The sequence below is a fragment of the Geotrypetes seraphini genome, chromosome 9, assembly GCF_902459505.1.
Source record: "Geotrypetes seraphini chromosome 9, aGeoSer1.1, whole genome shotgun sequence".
Taxonomy (NCBI): Eukaryota; Metazoa; Chordata; class Amphibia; order Gymnophiona; family Dermophiidae; genus Geotrypetes; species Geotrypetes seraphini.
This window is the reverse complement of record NC_047092.1, coordinates 181,200,707-181,217,119: the sequence shown is the minus strand read 5'-3', so window position 1 is coordinate 181,217,119 and position 16,413 is coordinate 181,200,707. Positions and strand designations below refer to the sequence as shown.

The 16,413-nt window shown below is 48.9% G+C and overlaps 1 protein-coding gene and 1 long non-coding RNA gene across 6 annotated transcripts in view; one reads left to right on the top strand and one right to left on the bottom strand.

Annotated features, from left to right (window-relative positions):
- The window catches only part of LOC117366931, a 166,202-nt gene that overhangs the window by 37,488 nt on the left and 112,301 nt on the right, over window positions 1–16,413 (top strand). The gene's annotated exons all lie outside the window — the stretch shown is intronic.
- Window positions 1–16,413, bottom strand: part of LOC117366926 (probable cation-transporting ATPase 13A4) — a 93,174-nt gene that overhangs the window by 32,317 nt on the left and 44,444 nt on the right. For all 4 annotated transcript variants that reach the window (XM_033958968.1, XM_033958971.1, XM_033958970.1 and 1 more), the window contains 3 exons: window positions 16,253–16,314; window positions 6,591–6,741; window positions 1,142–1,228 (listed from right to left, as the gene is read on the bottom strand). In XM_033958968.1, the coding sequence (XP_033814859.1) occupies window positions 1,142–1,228; window positions 6,591–6,741; window positions 16,253–16,314 (300 nt within the window). The remainder of the gene's footprint in view (window positions 1–1,141; window positions 1,229–6,590; window positions 6,742–16,252; window positions 16,315–16,413) is intronic.

Below are 16,413 nucleotides of genomic sequence, written 5' to 3'. Positions count from 1 at the left end.
TCAGCTCCTCTCACGTGGCTTATCTATCTACCTTCCTCCCTCTTATTTTCATGGCACGTTACAATGTAATTTGTGCAAGCCACTGGAGCCTGCGAGCTCGGTCCCTGTCCCATCCCCACAAATCATCTCGCTTCTGTGCTCCTATTTTCTCCATTTCTAATATCTCTCCTATGTATCTGTCATTGCCCCCCCCCCCTGTGTCCATATACCATCCCCATGGCATGTCCCCTTTATGTCTCTGTCCCTATGCCCCATGCACATAATTTCCCCTCTTTCTGTTACCTTCCTGTGTCCAGATTTCCCCTATCTTCCTCTTCCATACCAGTGTGTCTCTTCTTTTCAACCCCATCTAGCTTTTTTCCCTCTTTCTTCCCCTCACTCCCCCCTTGCTTCTAGCATCTGGCTCACCTGCCTGTCCTTCCCTTTCTTTCCTGCTGTGGGTTTTTCTTTCCGTCTTCATCCCCTTGGCCCAGAATCCTTTTCCCTTTCACTCCCTCCTTCCAATTTGAGCCGGGAACACGAGCGATCACACGGTCCCCGCAGCCACCACTCGCCTGCCCAATGGATCCTACTGTTTAGCTAGCTCTCTCCCTTCTCCTCACCTTAGTTTGTAGGTTTTGTTTTTCGGCGACATGCACGCTTTACCAAAGAGCCGCGCACACGCGGCTGCTCAGTGTTCAATCTTCTGCTCTGCTACAAATTCCTGTTTCCGGTTGCGTCAGAGCAGAAGATCGAAACTGAGCAGCGGCGGGTGCGCGGCTCTCTGATAGCGTGCGGGTCGCCGAAAAAGAAAACCTACAAACTAAGGTGAGGAGAAGGGAGAGAGCTGGCTAAACACTAGGATCGATTGGGCAGGCGGGTGTGTGCTGCGGGGACCGCGCGATCCTTCATGCCTCACTGCGGGGACAAGACCATTCACCGCCCCACGGGCGGTGAATGGCCTTGTCCCCGTCGCCGCAGCGACTGCTAGTTTTCGTTCCCCGTTTCGGCGGGTGACCCGCGGCTAAAATGTGGTGGCCGCGGGTAAACCGCCACCGTGTCATTCTCTAACTGCAAGCCAGGATCGTTTAGCTGCCCTCGGTGTTACTGTTGAATCAAAAGGTCAATTGTTGAAGATGAAGCCTGCTATTAATGAACTTACCTCGCTGGTCTTAGTTGCTGGTTTAACAATTATACTTGGAGCTAGAATTCTATTATTGTCTTTTGCACCGGACTCTTCTTCCATTTCCTGTTTTAAAAAAAAAAAATTCAAATATTTTAAAACCTAGTCTGAATTTCCGAATCGCACTTTTGCAGTATGGGTTCCAGGCGATTTACAAGAGAAGAGACCCATTTAATGTTACGGGGGAATTACATTGACATATCATACGGTTTACAATCTTGGTTTTCACATAGGCCTGGATTCTTTATACCATGCCGTAGATCGGCAGCTACCTCTAAAGGCCCCGCCAAACGTGTGTTATTCATGTGACGGCACCATATACAGAATTGTGCCTCTAGGAAGAGAGGTGCCGGAAAAGTAGGGTGGGGTTTTCCAGGCCTACATTTCTGGTTCCTATATTTGTCGTGAGTCACGCTTTAATCCACCTAAAACCACTTCTGGCATTAGCCACGCCCATAATGGCATTAGGTAGCCTAAAACGCCTACAATTCCACTGCTGATTTTATAGGCATTACAGGGTTGGTTTTTTTTTTGCCATTTTAAATGGTGTTTCTTAATTATCTTTAGGCGCCTTTTGTAGAATTTCCCCCATAGTGTACAGTGTTCCCCCCACGAATTCGCGGTTCGCGAATCGCGGAATCGCTCATTCACGGTCTGCTCCGACCGCCTCTTCTTGTAGTAAAGTCGGGCTACACCAATCCAGGAGCTGCGTGTCAAAGCAGCTCCTGATTGGTGTAGCCCGACTTTACTACCGGAAGAGGCGGTCGGAGCAGAACGCGAGTGATTTTCTTCACCCGCCGACGCTCCAGCTGCCCTCTCCTGCCTCCCATGAACCCCCACGAATTTCAGGGGAGTACAGTATATACAAAGGTTGAGACGTGATATTAGTATAGGATTTGTCCAAGAGTACCGTATTTTCACGCAAATAACACGCACCCGTATAAAACGCGCACACGTGTATAGCGCGCAGAAATCACGATGATAAGCACAAAAACTTTGGTATAACGCGCTCACGATTATACCGCGCATGCTGCCCGACTCTCCGTTCACCCCCTGACTTCCGTGCCCTGCCCCGCCTCTCCGTGCGCTGTCCCGACTCTCCGTTCACCCCCCCCTGACTTCCGTGCACTGCCCCGCCTCTCCGTGCGCTGTCCCGACTCTCCGTTCACCCCCCCCTGACTTCCGTGCACTGTCCCCCCTTGAAGGTCTGTCCCCATCCTGAAAGCCTGATGCCCCCCCCCGACGTCCGATACATCCCTCCCCCCGAAGGACCGCCGACTCCCCAACAATATCGGGCCAGGAGGGAGCCCAAATACTCCTGGCCACGGCGACCCCCTAACCCCACCCCGCACTACATTACGGGCAGGAGGGATCCCAGGCCCTCCTGCCCTCGACGCAAACCCCCCTCCCCCCAACGACCGCCCCCCCCCCAAGAACCTCCGACCGCCCCCCCAGCCGACCCGCGACCCCCCCTGGCAACCCCCACGCCCCCCCCACCCCCCTTCCCCGTACCTTTGGTAGTTGGGCCAGAAGGGAGCCCAAACCCTCCTGGCCACGGCGACCCCCTAACCCCACCCCGCACTACATTACGGGCAGGAGGGATCCCAGGCCCTCCTGCCCTCGACGCAAACCCCCCTCCCCCCCAACGACCGCCCCCCCCAAGAACCTCCGACCGCTCCCCCAGCCGACCCGCGACCCCCCTGGCGACCCCCACGACCCCCCCACCCCCCTTCCCCGTACCTTTGGTAGTTGGCCGGACAGACGGGAGCCAAACCCGCCTGTCCGGCAGGCAGCCAACGAAGGAATGAGGCCGGATTGGCCCATCCGTCCTAAAGCTCCGCCTACTGGTGGGGCCTAAGGCGCGTGGGCCAATCAGAATAGGCCCTGGAGCCTTAGGTCCCACCTGGGGGCGCGGCCTGAGGCACATGGTCGGGTTGGGCCCATGTGCCTCAGGCCGCGCCCCCAGGTGGGACCTAAGGCTCCAGGGCCTATTCTGATTGGCCCACGCGCCTTAGGCCCCACCAGTAGGCGGAGCTTTAGGACGGATGGGCCAATCCGGCCTCATTCCTTCGTTGGCTGCCTGCCGGACAGGCGGGTTTGGCTCCCGTCTGTCCGGCCAACTTCCAAAGGTACGGGGAAGGGGGGTGGGGGGGTCGTGGGGGTCGGCCAGGGGGGTCGCGGGTCGGCTGGGGGGGCGGTCGGAGGTTCTTGGGGGGGGGGGACGGTCGTTGGGGGGGAGGGGGGTTTGCGTCGAGGGCAGGAGGGCCTGGGATCCCTCCTGCCCGTAATGTAGTGCGGGGTGGGGTTAGGGGGTCGCCGTGGCCAGGAGGGTTTGGGCTCCCTTCTGGCCCGATATTGTCGGGAAGTCGGCGGTCCTTCGGGGTGGGGGTGCGAGTGGTCCTGCCGGGGGGGGGGATGTATCGGACGTCGGGGAGTCGGCCGGGCAAGAGGGCTTGGGCTCCCTCTTGCTCCGATCGTGGATGCGGGTGCGGGTGGGAGCGCGTGCGAGTGGTCGTTCGGGGTGGGGGTGCGAGTGGTCCTGCTGGGGGGGTGAATCGGGCGTCGGGCGGGGTGGGAACTATGTTTGAAAACTTTCGTATACCGCGCTCACGCATATAACGCGCGAGGGGTATGCGCGGTAGGTAAAAACGCGTATAACGCGCGCGTTATATGCGTGAAAATACGGTAGTTGGGTAGTATTCTACAGAGCATGGGGGACATTATGATGCCAGTTGATGAGGGCTGTTGTAAAGGTAAGCCTTCTGTTTTTTTCTACATTTGAGTTCATTCCATTCAGTCCTTATGTTTATTGGGAGGTCATTCCAGATTTTGGTACTTTCAGTGTTTCTCAACACGGTCCTGGAGCACCCCCTCACCAGTCAGGGGACGAAAGTACATTATGAAAGCAGAAGAACATGTGCGATTTCTTTAACTGGACCATTGAACCACTTTCTTCATGGAAGCATTTAACTGATTGTTTACTCTCGATGTTTGAGAATATTCTTATTGATAGATACGGCTGCCCGTGTCAGCTTAATTATCTGTTTGAAGAAACTGGGGTATTTGTTCTTTGTTTGTGTGTGTGTAACTATTGAATGGGCCTGCATTTTATGTCTGTAGTTTGCAAACTGCCTAGGAATAGGCGGGTAAGAAATTTTTTAAAATAATATGCAGGATACCGAGTGCAAATTCTATAACGTTATCTGGCCGATGTGATTCACATGTACACATCAACATTCAGGCCCTGTTATACACAGGCGCGCTATGCGTTTTACCGAAGATTTAGCATGTGCTAAATCAACACGCGTTGAGAAGGGGGAGGGGAAAGTCCTGTAAGCTCAGGTGAAGACCCCCGAGAATTTCCCTGTCACAGCAGTAGCAGGCCAAAGCAAGGCCAGTACAGCTAAAACCTAAAATGGTTGCTGAAAAAGCAAATAGGCTCTCTGACTAGAAATTGTCAACTCTGAGAGCAGCCGTGAACTCTGAAAGGCACTTCTGCTTTTTCCTAGAAACAACAAGTGCAGTTATAGAGAAAAATAATTCTGATGAAAAACATAAGCAACATGATAACTTTCACCAGAGGAAAGACGAACCACGGCCATAAGTATACAAGAAGGCTAACCACAGAGCTGAAAAGCCGTTAGGCCCAGGTGCTCAAAAGAGGAACTTGGTATATTAACGGGACATTTACGGGGAAGTGAGGGAGAAGCTTATGGAAAGAGGCTTGACACAGAATCACTCAATTTATGTTAACCAACCCATAGCTTAACATATGAGATAATGAATATGATTAACCAATGAAAGTGTGAAATGTAACATGCACCAACGTGGGCCAGAGCTGCCAGAATCATATAAAAGAAAGCTCCCTGAACCATGGTTTCAGAACTCATCGGAGGTTCTCCATCAGCCTGGCCAGTCTGATATATGCTCTATCACTCTGTATGCTGTGTGATTTGTTCCTGTAAGCTATTACTGTTTGATTATTAAATTCATATTATTTGAACCAGCATAAGGAGAGTTGAGTGGTCTATCTGTGAAGGCCTTGGGTCTTCAGCGTGCTAACCGTTAACGCATCCATAGGTTAACGTGCGTACGTTAGCATTTAGCGTGCGCTAAAAAGCTTAGTGAACCTTTGTAGAAAAGAGGGTTAGGTTATCACTTTCTGCATAATTGTGAGCCCGTTGTTGTGTTTCCTTAGGTTCTCTTTGTCTAATGCAGTATTATGGGTTGTTTAAAGATCAGAACCCATCCAGTGTGATGAACAGAATATGTTTTACTCGGGGGAAAACAGGAGGGAGACAAACTTTTTCACAATGCTAGAGGCACATGCGCTCTTGAAAATTTGTGAGCGGTGGCGCCGTGAGGTGTGATTCTGTGCCAGTCCTCACGGAGCCTGCGCATGACTGTGCAGAAGACACCAGCGACTCCTCCCTCCCGCTCCTCTTCAAAGCGGCCTGCTGAGGTTCGCCAGCCGCTGTAGCGAACCTCGCAAGCCGCTCTCCACCTCCGTGCAGAATAAGGAGTCGCCGTGTCACCTCCCGCCCTCACTCACCGCTGCCGCCGCTGATCCTCCTCTTCAGAGCAGCCTGCGATCGTGGCCGGCTTTAGCGAACCTCGCAGGCCGCTCTCCAGCTTCAGTAGCACGCTCCCTCTGACGCACGGGATCGCGTCAGAGGGAACGTGCTACCGAGTTGGAGAGCAGCCTGCGAGGTTCGCTAAAGCCGGCCACCACGATAGCAGGCTGCTTTGGTGAAGAGGAGCAGGCCAGAAGACGCCTGGATGTTGGGAGGGCAAGAAGGGAATCAATACCGGGAGCCAGGGGGAAAGGGAAAGGGGGCTGCTTTGGGGGGAGGGGTGTGCTGGGGGGAGACAGAAGGGGCCATGGATAGGGAGAGGGAAAGGGGGCTGCTTTGGGGGGAGGGGTGTGCTGCGGGGCAGACAGAAGGGGCCATGGAGAGATAGGGAGAGGGAAAGGGGCCTGCTTTGGGGGGAGGGGTGTGCTGGGGGGAGACAGAAGGGGCCATGGATAGGGAGAGGGAAAGGGTGCTGCTTTGGGGGGAGGGGTGTGCTGCGGGGCAGACAGAAGGGGCCATGGAGAGATAGGGAGAGGGAAAGGGGCCTGCTTGGGGGGGGAGGTGTGTCCTTGGGGCAGACAGCTTTGCTCAGGGGGGGGGAGACATAAGGATACAGACAGCGGCCAAGGAGAGAGAGAGAGAAAGAAACACAGACAGACAGACACATCTATTCCAGCACCCGTTAATGTAACGGGCTTAAAGACTAGTAAGAACATAAGAATTGCCACTGCTGAGTCAGACCAGTGGTCCATCATGCCCAGCAGTCCTCTCACGCCGCGTCCCTCTGGTCTATTCCACTAATTCCACTAATGAATATATTTCATCAAAGATCTTTGCTGAACAAGTGTAATTACCCATTTTGTGGCTTCAAACATTTTCAGGTCAAGCGGGTCTCCCTGGATTTGTCCATCAAGCACAATTAGCGAATGACAGCTGGCCATCACTCCCAGCAGAGGCCCCCAGGGCAGGTCCTTGCCAGAGGAGAACTTGTGAACTTTTAGGAAACTGGTTAAAAAACAAAGATAAACTGGATAATATAAATGATCCTTATTTTGAAACACCCCCCTGTGTAAACAGCAGGTTTTACAATACATAGGGTTACCAGACGTCCAGGGAAACCCAGACATGTCCTCTTTATAGAGGCTTCCCGGAGGGATTTCCAAAACCCGGCAGTTTGTCTGGGTTTTGGGAGGCCTCGAGCTCAGGGCCGCGTCTGGATGTCCTCTGCGCATGCATGGATGTGATATCATCGTGTTGATATTCAGGCATGCGCAGAGGACATCCACACATGGCATCGTGCTCAGGGAAGGAGACACGTGAGTCTGGGGGTGGAGTGGGGTTGGGTGGAAATCTGGTAACCCTACTTACTGTGTTTGACAACTTGGTTTATACCACAGGATTACCACTAGGGATGTATAAGCAGAAATGAGCAGGCACCAGTGGCATGCGGCAAGGGCCTTCAGGGGATTCAGTGAATCCCCAGCTCTACAGCCCAGCATTTTTATTTTTTTGGTTGCTTTTAGCTTCATGCAGTTTGATTTGTTGAGTTGGCAGCCTGCTCAACCAGTCAAGCTGCATCAAACAAAAAGTAACCCCCCCTCAAAAAAAAAAAAAAGCAGGACACTTGGGCTGGGGATTCTCTGAACCCCCTGAAGGCCCTGACACTACTAATCTGAATTTGATTGGCTGAGCAGCATCTGCCTGTTGCCTGCTCGACCAATCAGATTCAGAGCAGTGTCCTCAGGGCCTTTAGGGGGTGGGGCAAATCTCTAGAAGGCCATGACTGTATGCCATTAGTAGGCAAAACTACTCTCTCACTAGACACCGGGGAGCTAAGAAGGGCTAGGTATGAGGATAATGGGTAGGGTTGCTGGGGGGCTATCAAGGGAAATACATTGTTGCTGGAAGGTTGGAGGTTTTTGATCCTTTGGGACTGGGGGATTGAATGCTTTTTAAGAGTTGGGTGATCAGATGCCTTGTGTATATTGGGGATTAGACCCTTGAGAGGGGCAGAGGGTTGGATGGTGGAGAAGAAGAAAAAGAGGATGTGCTGCAGAACTACAGCACGTAGAGAACGGGAGTAAAGATTTGATGAAGTGGACTCTGGACCTTGAGAGATCATGCCTCAATCACTGGATTAGTCTGTTAGGTGCCAGCTGACTTCTGTCAATTTAGTTATATCAGACTAACACAACTAACCCTTTTAAAGTTTTTTTAAGGACTGGTCTTCGTGACATTTGGAGCATTGAGATAAAGCAGCTCAATTGCCACGAATTTGGACTTGGAGGATGAGATGTACAGCGTCATAGAAACATAGAAACATAGAAATTGACGGCAGAAAAGGGCTATAGCCCATCGAGTCTGCCCATACCAATGACCCACTCCCTGATTCCTACTCTCCTAGAGATCCCACATGAATATCCCATTTTCTCTTGAAATCTAACACGGTGCTGGCCTCGATCACCCTCTGAGGCAGCTCGTTCCAATGATCTACCACCCTTTCAGTGAAGAAGTATTTCCTCACATCACCCTGAAATTTCCCTCCCCTGATTTTCAGCGAGTGTCCTCTGGTTACTGAGGGCCCTGTAAGACTGAAAATATCATCTTTCACCTCTATACGCCCAGTAATATACTTATGTTTAAATATGTTTATTAAGATTTTACAATAAAGAACAGCAAAAATATGAGCAACGTAACCGTACCAACACTCCCCCTCCCCCCCCACCTCCCACCTCCCACCCTCCCACCCCCAATCCCCAATACACAAATGCGAAACAAAGCAAAACAACCATCTTCCAGAGAAAGATATATCATGGGTTTAGCAAATTACTTCGAGCTCTATGTGATAAAGTAAGCCAAAATGGCTCCCAAATGGAGCAGTAAGTGCGTCCCCTAGGAGAGTCCAGCGTGTGTATAAACAAGCGCTCCATAGATGCCTGCTGAAGCATAAGAATCCGCCAGTGGGATAAGGTTGGTGATTCAGGTACAATCCAGCAATGTAGAATAGTTTTTTTTCCAAGCAACAAGGCCCTCTCCAAAAAACCCCGAAATCCTTTAGGAGATGATCTAGGTAAATGGTCTAAAGTGAAGAGCAGTTCGGGGCCCTGAAGGTAAGTATGATGCCACATGTTGGTGATATGACGTTGTAGTTGAGTCCAAAAGCCCTGAATTCGAGGGCAAGTCCAGTATTGATGTCCTAAAGATGCCTGAGGTTGGTGGCATTTGAGACAAGTATCTGTAGAGCATAGTTTAACTTTATGAAGATAAACCGGAGACCGGTGAAGTCGAAGAAAAAATTTATAGTTCATCTCAATCAAAGCAACAGATGTTGTGAGAACCAATATTCTTTTGAGACCAGTTTGTATTTGTAGTCCAGTAATCACACAAGATAAATCTCGAGACCAAAGAGCAGCATAATGATCATAAGAGATAGGTCCCAGGCTCTCCCGAAGATATCGAATATGGTACCGCAATGGAATCTGGTCTTGAGCTGACAAACATAAGGCTTCCGATAGAGCCTCTCTACTATGGTTGGTAAGACCTGTCCTCTGAAGAGACCGCACATAGGAAACCATCTGAGAATACGCTAACCAATCTCCAGGCTTCCATTGATAATCCGCTTGCATCAATGGAAATGATGGCACAACACCCTGCGAAGTAACCACCTGAAAAATGTATTGAAGATTAGTAGTTCTCCATATGGAAAGAGGGTATCTAGAAGTTCCCGGAGGAAAGTCCTTATTGTCTAGAAAAGGCAGGTAAGCCGTAGCAGTAGTTGGTATATTCAAAGACTTGCATAACCTCCTCCACACCTGGCGAAGAGGAATAATAAACATACCCCCACCATACCCACTCGGAAGGTGACGAGTATGAAGCAAATAACTGAAGTGGTATGGGTCACAAAGCGTGAGCTCCGTAGCAGTCGCAGAAAAGTAGCGAGTGCCCCGGAACCAGTCATTTAAGTGACGCATTTGACACGCCTGCGAAATCAAGCGCAAGTTCTGCAATCCCAAACCCCCTTGTGATTTGGGAAGCATCAAGACACGTAATGCCAGTCTTGCGCGCTTCCCATTCCACAAGAAAGATGTCAGGCTCTTGTTCACTAATTTATCATGTTTAATAGACAACAAGATCGGAAGCATTTGAAGCACATAAAGCCACTGAGGCACCAAAACCATATTATACAGAGCAATTCTGCCCATCAGAGACAACGGAAATTCCCTCCAAAGTTGCAATTTTTGCTGTGTAAGAGTCAGGAGGGGCAAGACATTCAGTGTGTACAGTCTAGTGAGGTCCATAGGTATCTTAATCCCCAAGTAGGTCAAATGGTCAGTCGCCCACCGTAGGGGAAAGTCTCCCATCCAGGTGCCAGGGACCTCCCCAGACAAAGGCAAAACTATTGATTTTTGGGTATTTAGAATCAGCCCCGAATATAAACTAAACTCATCTAAGATGGCTAAGGCCCTGGTCAAGGACGACTGAGGAGAAGATAAAGTCAACATAATATCATCCGCAAAGGCTAAGACGCGTAACTGAGAGTTCCCCTCCGGGAGGCCACTCAATTCATCATCGTTCAGTAAAGTACGTAAAAATGGATCTAAATACAGCAAAAACAAGAGGGGAGATAGAGGGCTCCCTTGACGCGTACCTCGAAGTATGGGAAAGGACTCCGTCTTAGTGCCATTGACCAAGACGCTCGCCGTTGGAGACGAGTATAACAATCGTATCATTTGTTGGAACCAACCCGTTATCCCCATATGAGTGAGAACCGCGAACAGGTAATGCCAGTTGACCTGGTCGAAAGCCTTGGCGGCATCTAGGCTAACCAGGATACCGGCAGTGTGTGTAGCTTGGGATCTATGAATAGCCGTCAACAGCCGTCTAACATTCAAAACCGAGTGCCGGTGTTTCACAAAACCCACCTGTTCCGGAGTAATTAGCTGAGGAAGGAAGGTCGCCAACCGATTAGCTAACACTTTGTCTAGAATTTTTATATCCACGTTTATGAGGGATATTGGGCGATAAGATTCTACTTCAAACTCCGGCTTACCGGGTTTCGGAATTAATGTAACATAAGCGTGATTGGAACCCACCGGAAATGCACCCTCAGCCAACGCCTGTGTGTAGTATGCCTCCAATGGGCCACAGATGTGTGGAAACAGAGCCTTGTAGAACTCCGGGGAAAACCCGTCCGGACCTGGGGCCGTGCGGTTCCTCAGCTGTTTAACAGCTGATTGCAATTCTTTCCCCTGTATGGGCCTATTCAGTGCTGCACGCATAGGAGAGGACAGACGCGGCATACCTGCGTCCTCCAAATAGTCCTGCGCCTCAGGCCCCCCCTCTCCCTCAACAGAAGAGTAGAATTGTTTATAATGACGATAAAAGCAATCAGCTATATCCCCCGTTTTGGTAACCTTTGTGCCATCTGGCAAATGCAAACAGGGGATATAGCGATTAGAACGTTTAGGTTTGGTCAGGGCAGCCAGCAATCTACCAGGCTTATTCCCATGTTTATAATAACTAAATTTGGTGTAGTACAATGATTTCTTTGCGCGGTCATGTAACATCGTATTGAGAGCATTTTGTGCGGATGCTAACTGCTCACCAGAACTAAGCGTAGGTCGACGTAAATGTTGCCGCTTAAGTGTCACACATTCCCGCTCCAGTCGTACTATACCCTGTGCTATTCTTTTCCTGTGGGCAACCACATAGGCAATAACATCCCCCCGGAGAACCGACTTAGCCGCCTCCCAGAATAAGAGTGGCGTCTCTCGATGTTGCGCGTTAAAACAAAGATAGTCTTCCCATTTTCCAGTAATATAGTTAACAAAGTCCGGGTTATCTATTAAATAAGATGGGAAACGCCAACCCCCAATCCAAGGAGAGTCCCCCAAGAGGACATCAATCCACACTGGGCAATGATCCGAAACCGAAAGAGGGCCAATTTCTGAGGCATCAATCAATGAAAAGGAACCCCGAGAAATCAAAATATAATCAAGTCTAGAATAAGTCCGATGAGCTCTGGACTGATGGGTGAAATCCCTCTCTTGAGGATGGAGTAGCCTCCATGGGTCGAGCAACTCCAACGCTTCACATATGTAAGGAATGCCTCTACCCATGGCGGTTCTCTGTATCGATCCCGGGCCTGACCTGTCCTGAGCATTATCCAGTACCTGATTAAAGTCTCCCAGGACCAGCAAAGGATGGGTTTGGTCCCTTTTACCTATTCGAACCAGGGTCTTAAAAAATTTGTGGTCGTATTGGTTCGGACCATATACCATTAATACATTAAACACTTGTTCAGACATAGTCACTCTGCAGTAAAGAATCCGACCCAAAGTATCTGCAAAAAGCTGTTCAATCTTCCCCGGAAATCCCTTCCGAACCAATAGCACCACCCCTGCATGTTTAGTGGAGGAGGACGAGTGAAAGATCTGGCCAACCCATCCCTTCAACAGTTTGGCATGTTCTGTGCTAGACAATCTGGTCTCTTGCAAACAAGCAAGATCCGCCCTGTGGTGCTGTAATCTACTCAGGATCTTGGTACGTTTCACAGGGGACGTAATACCTCCCACGTTCCAAGATAGCAACCGGAATGTCTTACCACACACCAGGGCCACAGAAGCAAACCTGCCACCAATACAATTCCCGTGGGCCCCCGGGTGCCCAGCCTTCACCCAGGAGACAACCGGAAACAATGAACCATGTTAACCCATAGGAAAAAGCAAACAGTCTAAATAAACATCCTCTGGAAGTTAAAACAAAAGCATCTGTGTCCAAAGCCCCCATTCCCTTACCCACCCCCCCTCCCCTCCCACCCTTCCCCCTTCCCCCCAGCATCCCTATATCCCCCCTTACCATCCCCGAAAACCCAAAGTCCTTCCAGCACCCGAAGGAACACTGGAGGATAGAGCACGGTTCTTGTGCCATCGGAACCTGTCCCTCTTTTAAACCAAAACATATTGTACAGTGCAGGAATAATAGTCAGCACTCCAAGTAACCCTGAAAACAGCAAACATGAATAACATACAAAAGGAAATATTGCTCAGGTGGGAGGAGGTGTAGTAGAGCCCAAGCGGTTGACAAAATCCCCAGCCAATGTGTCCGAGTCAAATACATGCCATTTACCATCGAGGTATATTTTCAAAATTGCAGGATACAAGAACAGAAAACGGCATTTAAGATCCGCCAGTTTCTTGCAGATAGGATAGAAAGTTTTTCTCCGTTCAGTCAGGGCCGATGAGTAATCTTGACCAATCCGTATTGGAGCAGAGTCATAATGTAAGGTCTCCCGTTTCAAGCGAAATTCTCGCAAAATCTCAACTTTGTGCCGGTAATTATGCAGTTTCCCTATCACCACCCTGGGCCGCTGATCATTTCCAGCGCGAGGCCCGACTCTGTGGACGCGCTCGAAGCGAGCCGGGCCTAACGCTGCAGGCATAGGCAGTTCACTGGCTAACCAGGATTCCACAACAGATAGCAGCACTGAGTCAGAGACAGTCTCCGGGAAACCCATAAAACGCAAGTTACCCCTTCGGGACCTGTTTTCCAGGTCCTCAAGTTTATCCTGGTGTTGGCGTAATTGCGCCCAGTAATATACTTAAAGGTCTCAATCATGTCCCCTCTCTCTCTTCGCTCCTCCAGTGAGTACATCCGCAGTTTTTTTAACCTTTCTTCATACGTGAGTTCCCTGAGCCCCAAAACCATCCTGGTAGCCATTCGCTGAACCGACTCAATTCTCAACACATCTTTTCGGTAGTGTGGTCTCCAGAATTGAACACAATACTCGAGATGAGGTCTCACCATGGATCTGTACAGCGGCATTATGACTTCAGGTTTTCTGCTGACAAAACCCCTACGGATACAGCCCATCATTTGTCTTGCCTTGGACGATGCCTTCTCTACTTGATTGGCAGCCTTCATATCGTTGCTAATGATCACTCCTAAATCACGTTCCACCGTGGTCCTGGACAAGGTTTCACCATTTAGTGTGTAAGTTCTGTGTGGATTTTTTTTGCCTAGGTGCATTACTTTACATTTTTTAGCATTGAAGCCCAGCTGCCAAGTTGATGACCACTGTTCAAGCTGTCTTAGGTCCTGCGTCATAAAGTCAGGCACACTGCTTTTGCCAACTATGTTGCATAGTTTGGCATCGTCGGCAAATAGTGATACTTTTCCTCTAAGTCCTTGGGTCAAATCTCCTATGAATAAATTGAATAGAATCGGCCCTAAGACGGAGCCCTGAGGTACTCCACTCATCACTGCTGACGTTTTGGAGGGGGTACCGTTTACCATCACCCTTTGAAGCCTACCATCTAGCCAATCCCTTACCCATGTTGTGAATGTATCCCCTAATCCCATCGATTTTAGTTTGTTCAACAGCCTGCGGTGTGGAACGCTATCAAAAGCTTTGCTGAAGTCCAAGTATATCACGTCAAGGGACTCACCGGCATCCAGATGACTGGTCACCCAATCAAAGAAGTCAATCAGATTAGATTGGCAGGACCTTCCCCTGGTGAATCCGTGTTGATGTGTATCACGTAGATTTTCTTCATCTAGAATTTTGTCAAGTTCCTGTTTGATCAGTGTTTCCATGAGTTTGCACACTATGGATGTCTCCGTTCTGCAGCCCTTTTTGTGGAGTGGAATTACGTTAGCTGTTTTCCAGTCTAGGGGTACTATTCCCGTGCGCATGGAAAGATTGAAGAGTACGGATAGTGGTTCAGCCAGAACTTCACTCAGCTCTCTGAGTACCCTGGGGTGTAGATTGTCTGGCCCCATAGCTTTGTCTACTTTGAGTCTTGAAAGTTCGTGGTAGACATTACTAGGTGTAAACTCGTAATCACGAAACAGGTCATTTTGGCTGTTTCTTATTTGTAGTTGCGGACCATCTCCCGGTGCTTCACAGGTGAATACTGAGCAGAAGTATTCGTTTAGCAGTTCTGCTTTGGTAGTATCAGATTCTGCGTAGTTTCCATCTGATTTCCTAAGGCGTTCTATTCCATTTTTGTTTCTCTTCCTGTCGCTAATGTACCTGAAGAAGGATTTGTCCCCTTTTTTAATGTTCCGTGCTAGATCTTCCTCTGTTTGAAGTTTGGCTTCCCTGACTGCCTTTTTGACAGCCTTAGATCTGGCCTGATAGTCTTCTTTTGCCTCCCTTTTCCCAAGATGTTTGTAGGTAATAAATGTTTCTTTTTTCATTTTAATGAGGTCAGAAATTTCCTTGTTGAACCATTGTGGTTTTTTGTTTCTCCGGCGTTTGCTTACTGTTTTTACGTAGCGGCTAGATGCTTCGTTCAGGATGGATTTTAGGTTTGACCACATATTTTCCGGATTGTCAGTTTCTGCAAGGTTTTGCAGCTTTTGATGGACAAAGTCTCTCATGTGGTCGAAATCTGCCTCCCTAAAGTTGAGGACCCTCGTTGCTGTGTTTGATTTAGAGAAGCCTTTCCTGAGGTTGAGCCATACCATGTTGTGGTCGCTGGAGGCCAGCGTGTCTCCCACTGATACTTCCGAGACACTGTCTCCATTTGTGAGTACCAGGTCCAGTATTGCTTTTTTCCTGGTGGGCTCTAATACCATTTGTTTTAGTTGTGCACCCTTAATGGAGGTTATTATTCTCTTGCTACCGCTCGTAGTTGCTGAGAGGGTGTTCCAGTCTGCATCTGGCATGTTGAAGTCGCCTAACAGTACTGTGTCACCACGCAAAGTGATGTTCTCTATGTCCTCAATCAATTCTTTGTCTTCGTCTTCCTTTTGTCTCGGAGGCCTGTATACCACACCGAGGTAAAGGCATTTTTCGTTCCCTCTGGTCAGGTTTACCCAAAGTGATTCCCCTGTGTATCTAACCTCTGCATCTATGAGACAAACATAGATCTTTTTGGACCCCTGTTCATTTACTGTCATCTCGATGTAGGGACATTGGATCATCTACTATTGTCCCTTGATACTTAGGTTTTGGAGATCCATCTGGGGTCAAGTGAATAAAATATTGGAAAAATCCAGTGGCATTGTCATACAATACCATGCTATTTGGCACGTTGATGAGGTCTAAAAGCCAAATATCTTCCCAGAATAATAAACTTCTCTGTATTATGACAGGGGTTGCCATACAACTTATTTTGAGGAACTGGAAAAACTGGGATCGGTTAAATTATACTTTCTGGTGGGAATCTCTATGCCACATTTTTAAAATGGAGCGTATGATGGCCATACAACAGGGACATTATAGGAAATTTAAGGATGTTTGGGAGCCATTGACAAAATTTTGTAAGGAGTGATTGTTGATTTTGCCCTTTGATCATACACGTCTAGGGTGGGTGGGGAGACACTTTTAATTTGAGTGCAATTGTTGCTGGATATGAAGAAAGGGGGGATGATATATGTATTTGTCATAAGATAGAATTTAAGTGCTGTTAAATTGTAAAATATCTGTAGAATATGTTGCACTTATTTTTGGCTTTAAAATGAATAAAGATATTTTTTAAAAAATAATTTTTTTTTTATTGCAACCTACCAGTTTCCTCCTGAAGGACTAACGCCCCATAAATCCAATCCATCCTCCGTTAACGTACCAGTCTACAGGAGCAGAAACAACACAAACGGTCAAAACTAACACTAAACACAAGAAACAAGAAAAGTCATATTTGTAAGGCTCATGAATATTGAACAAGTTGA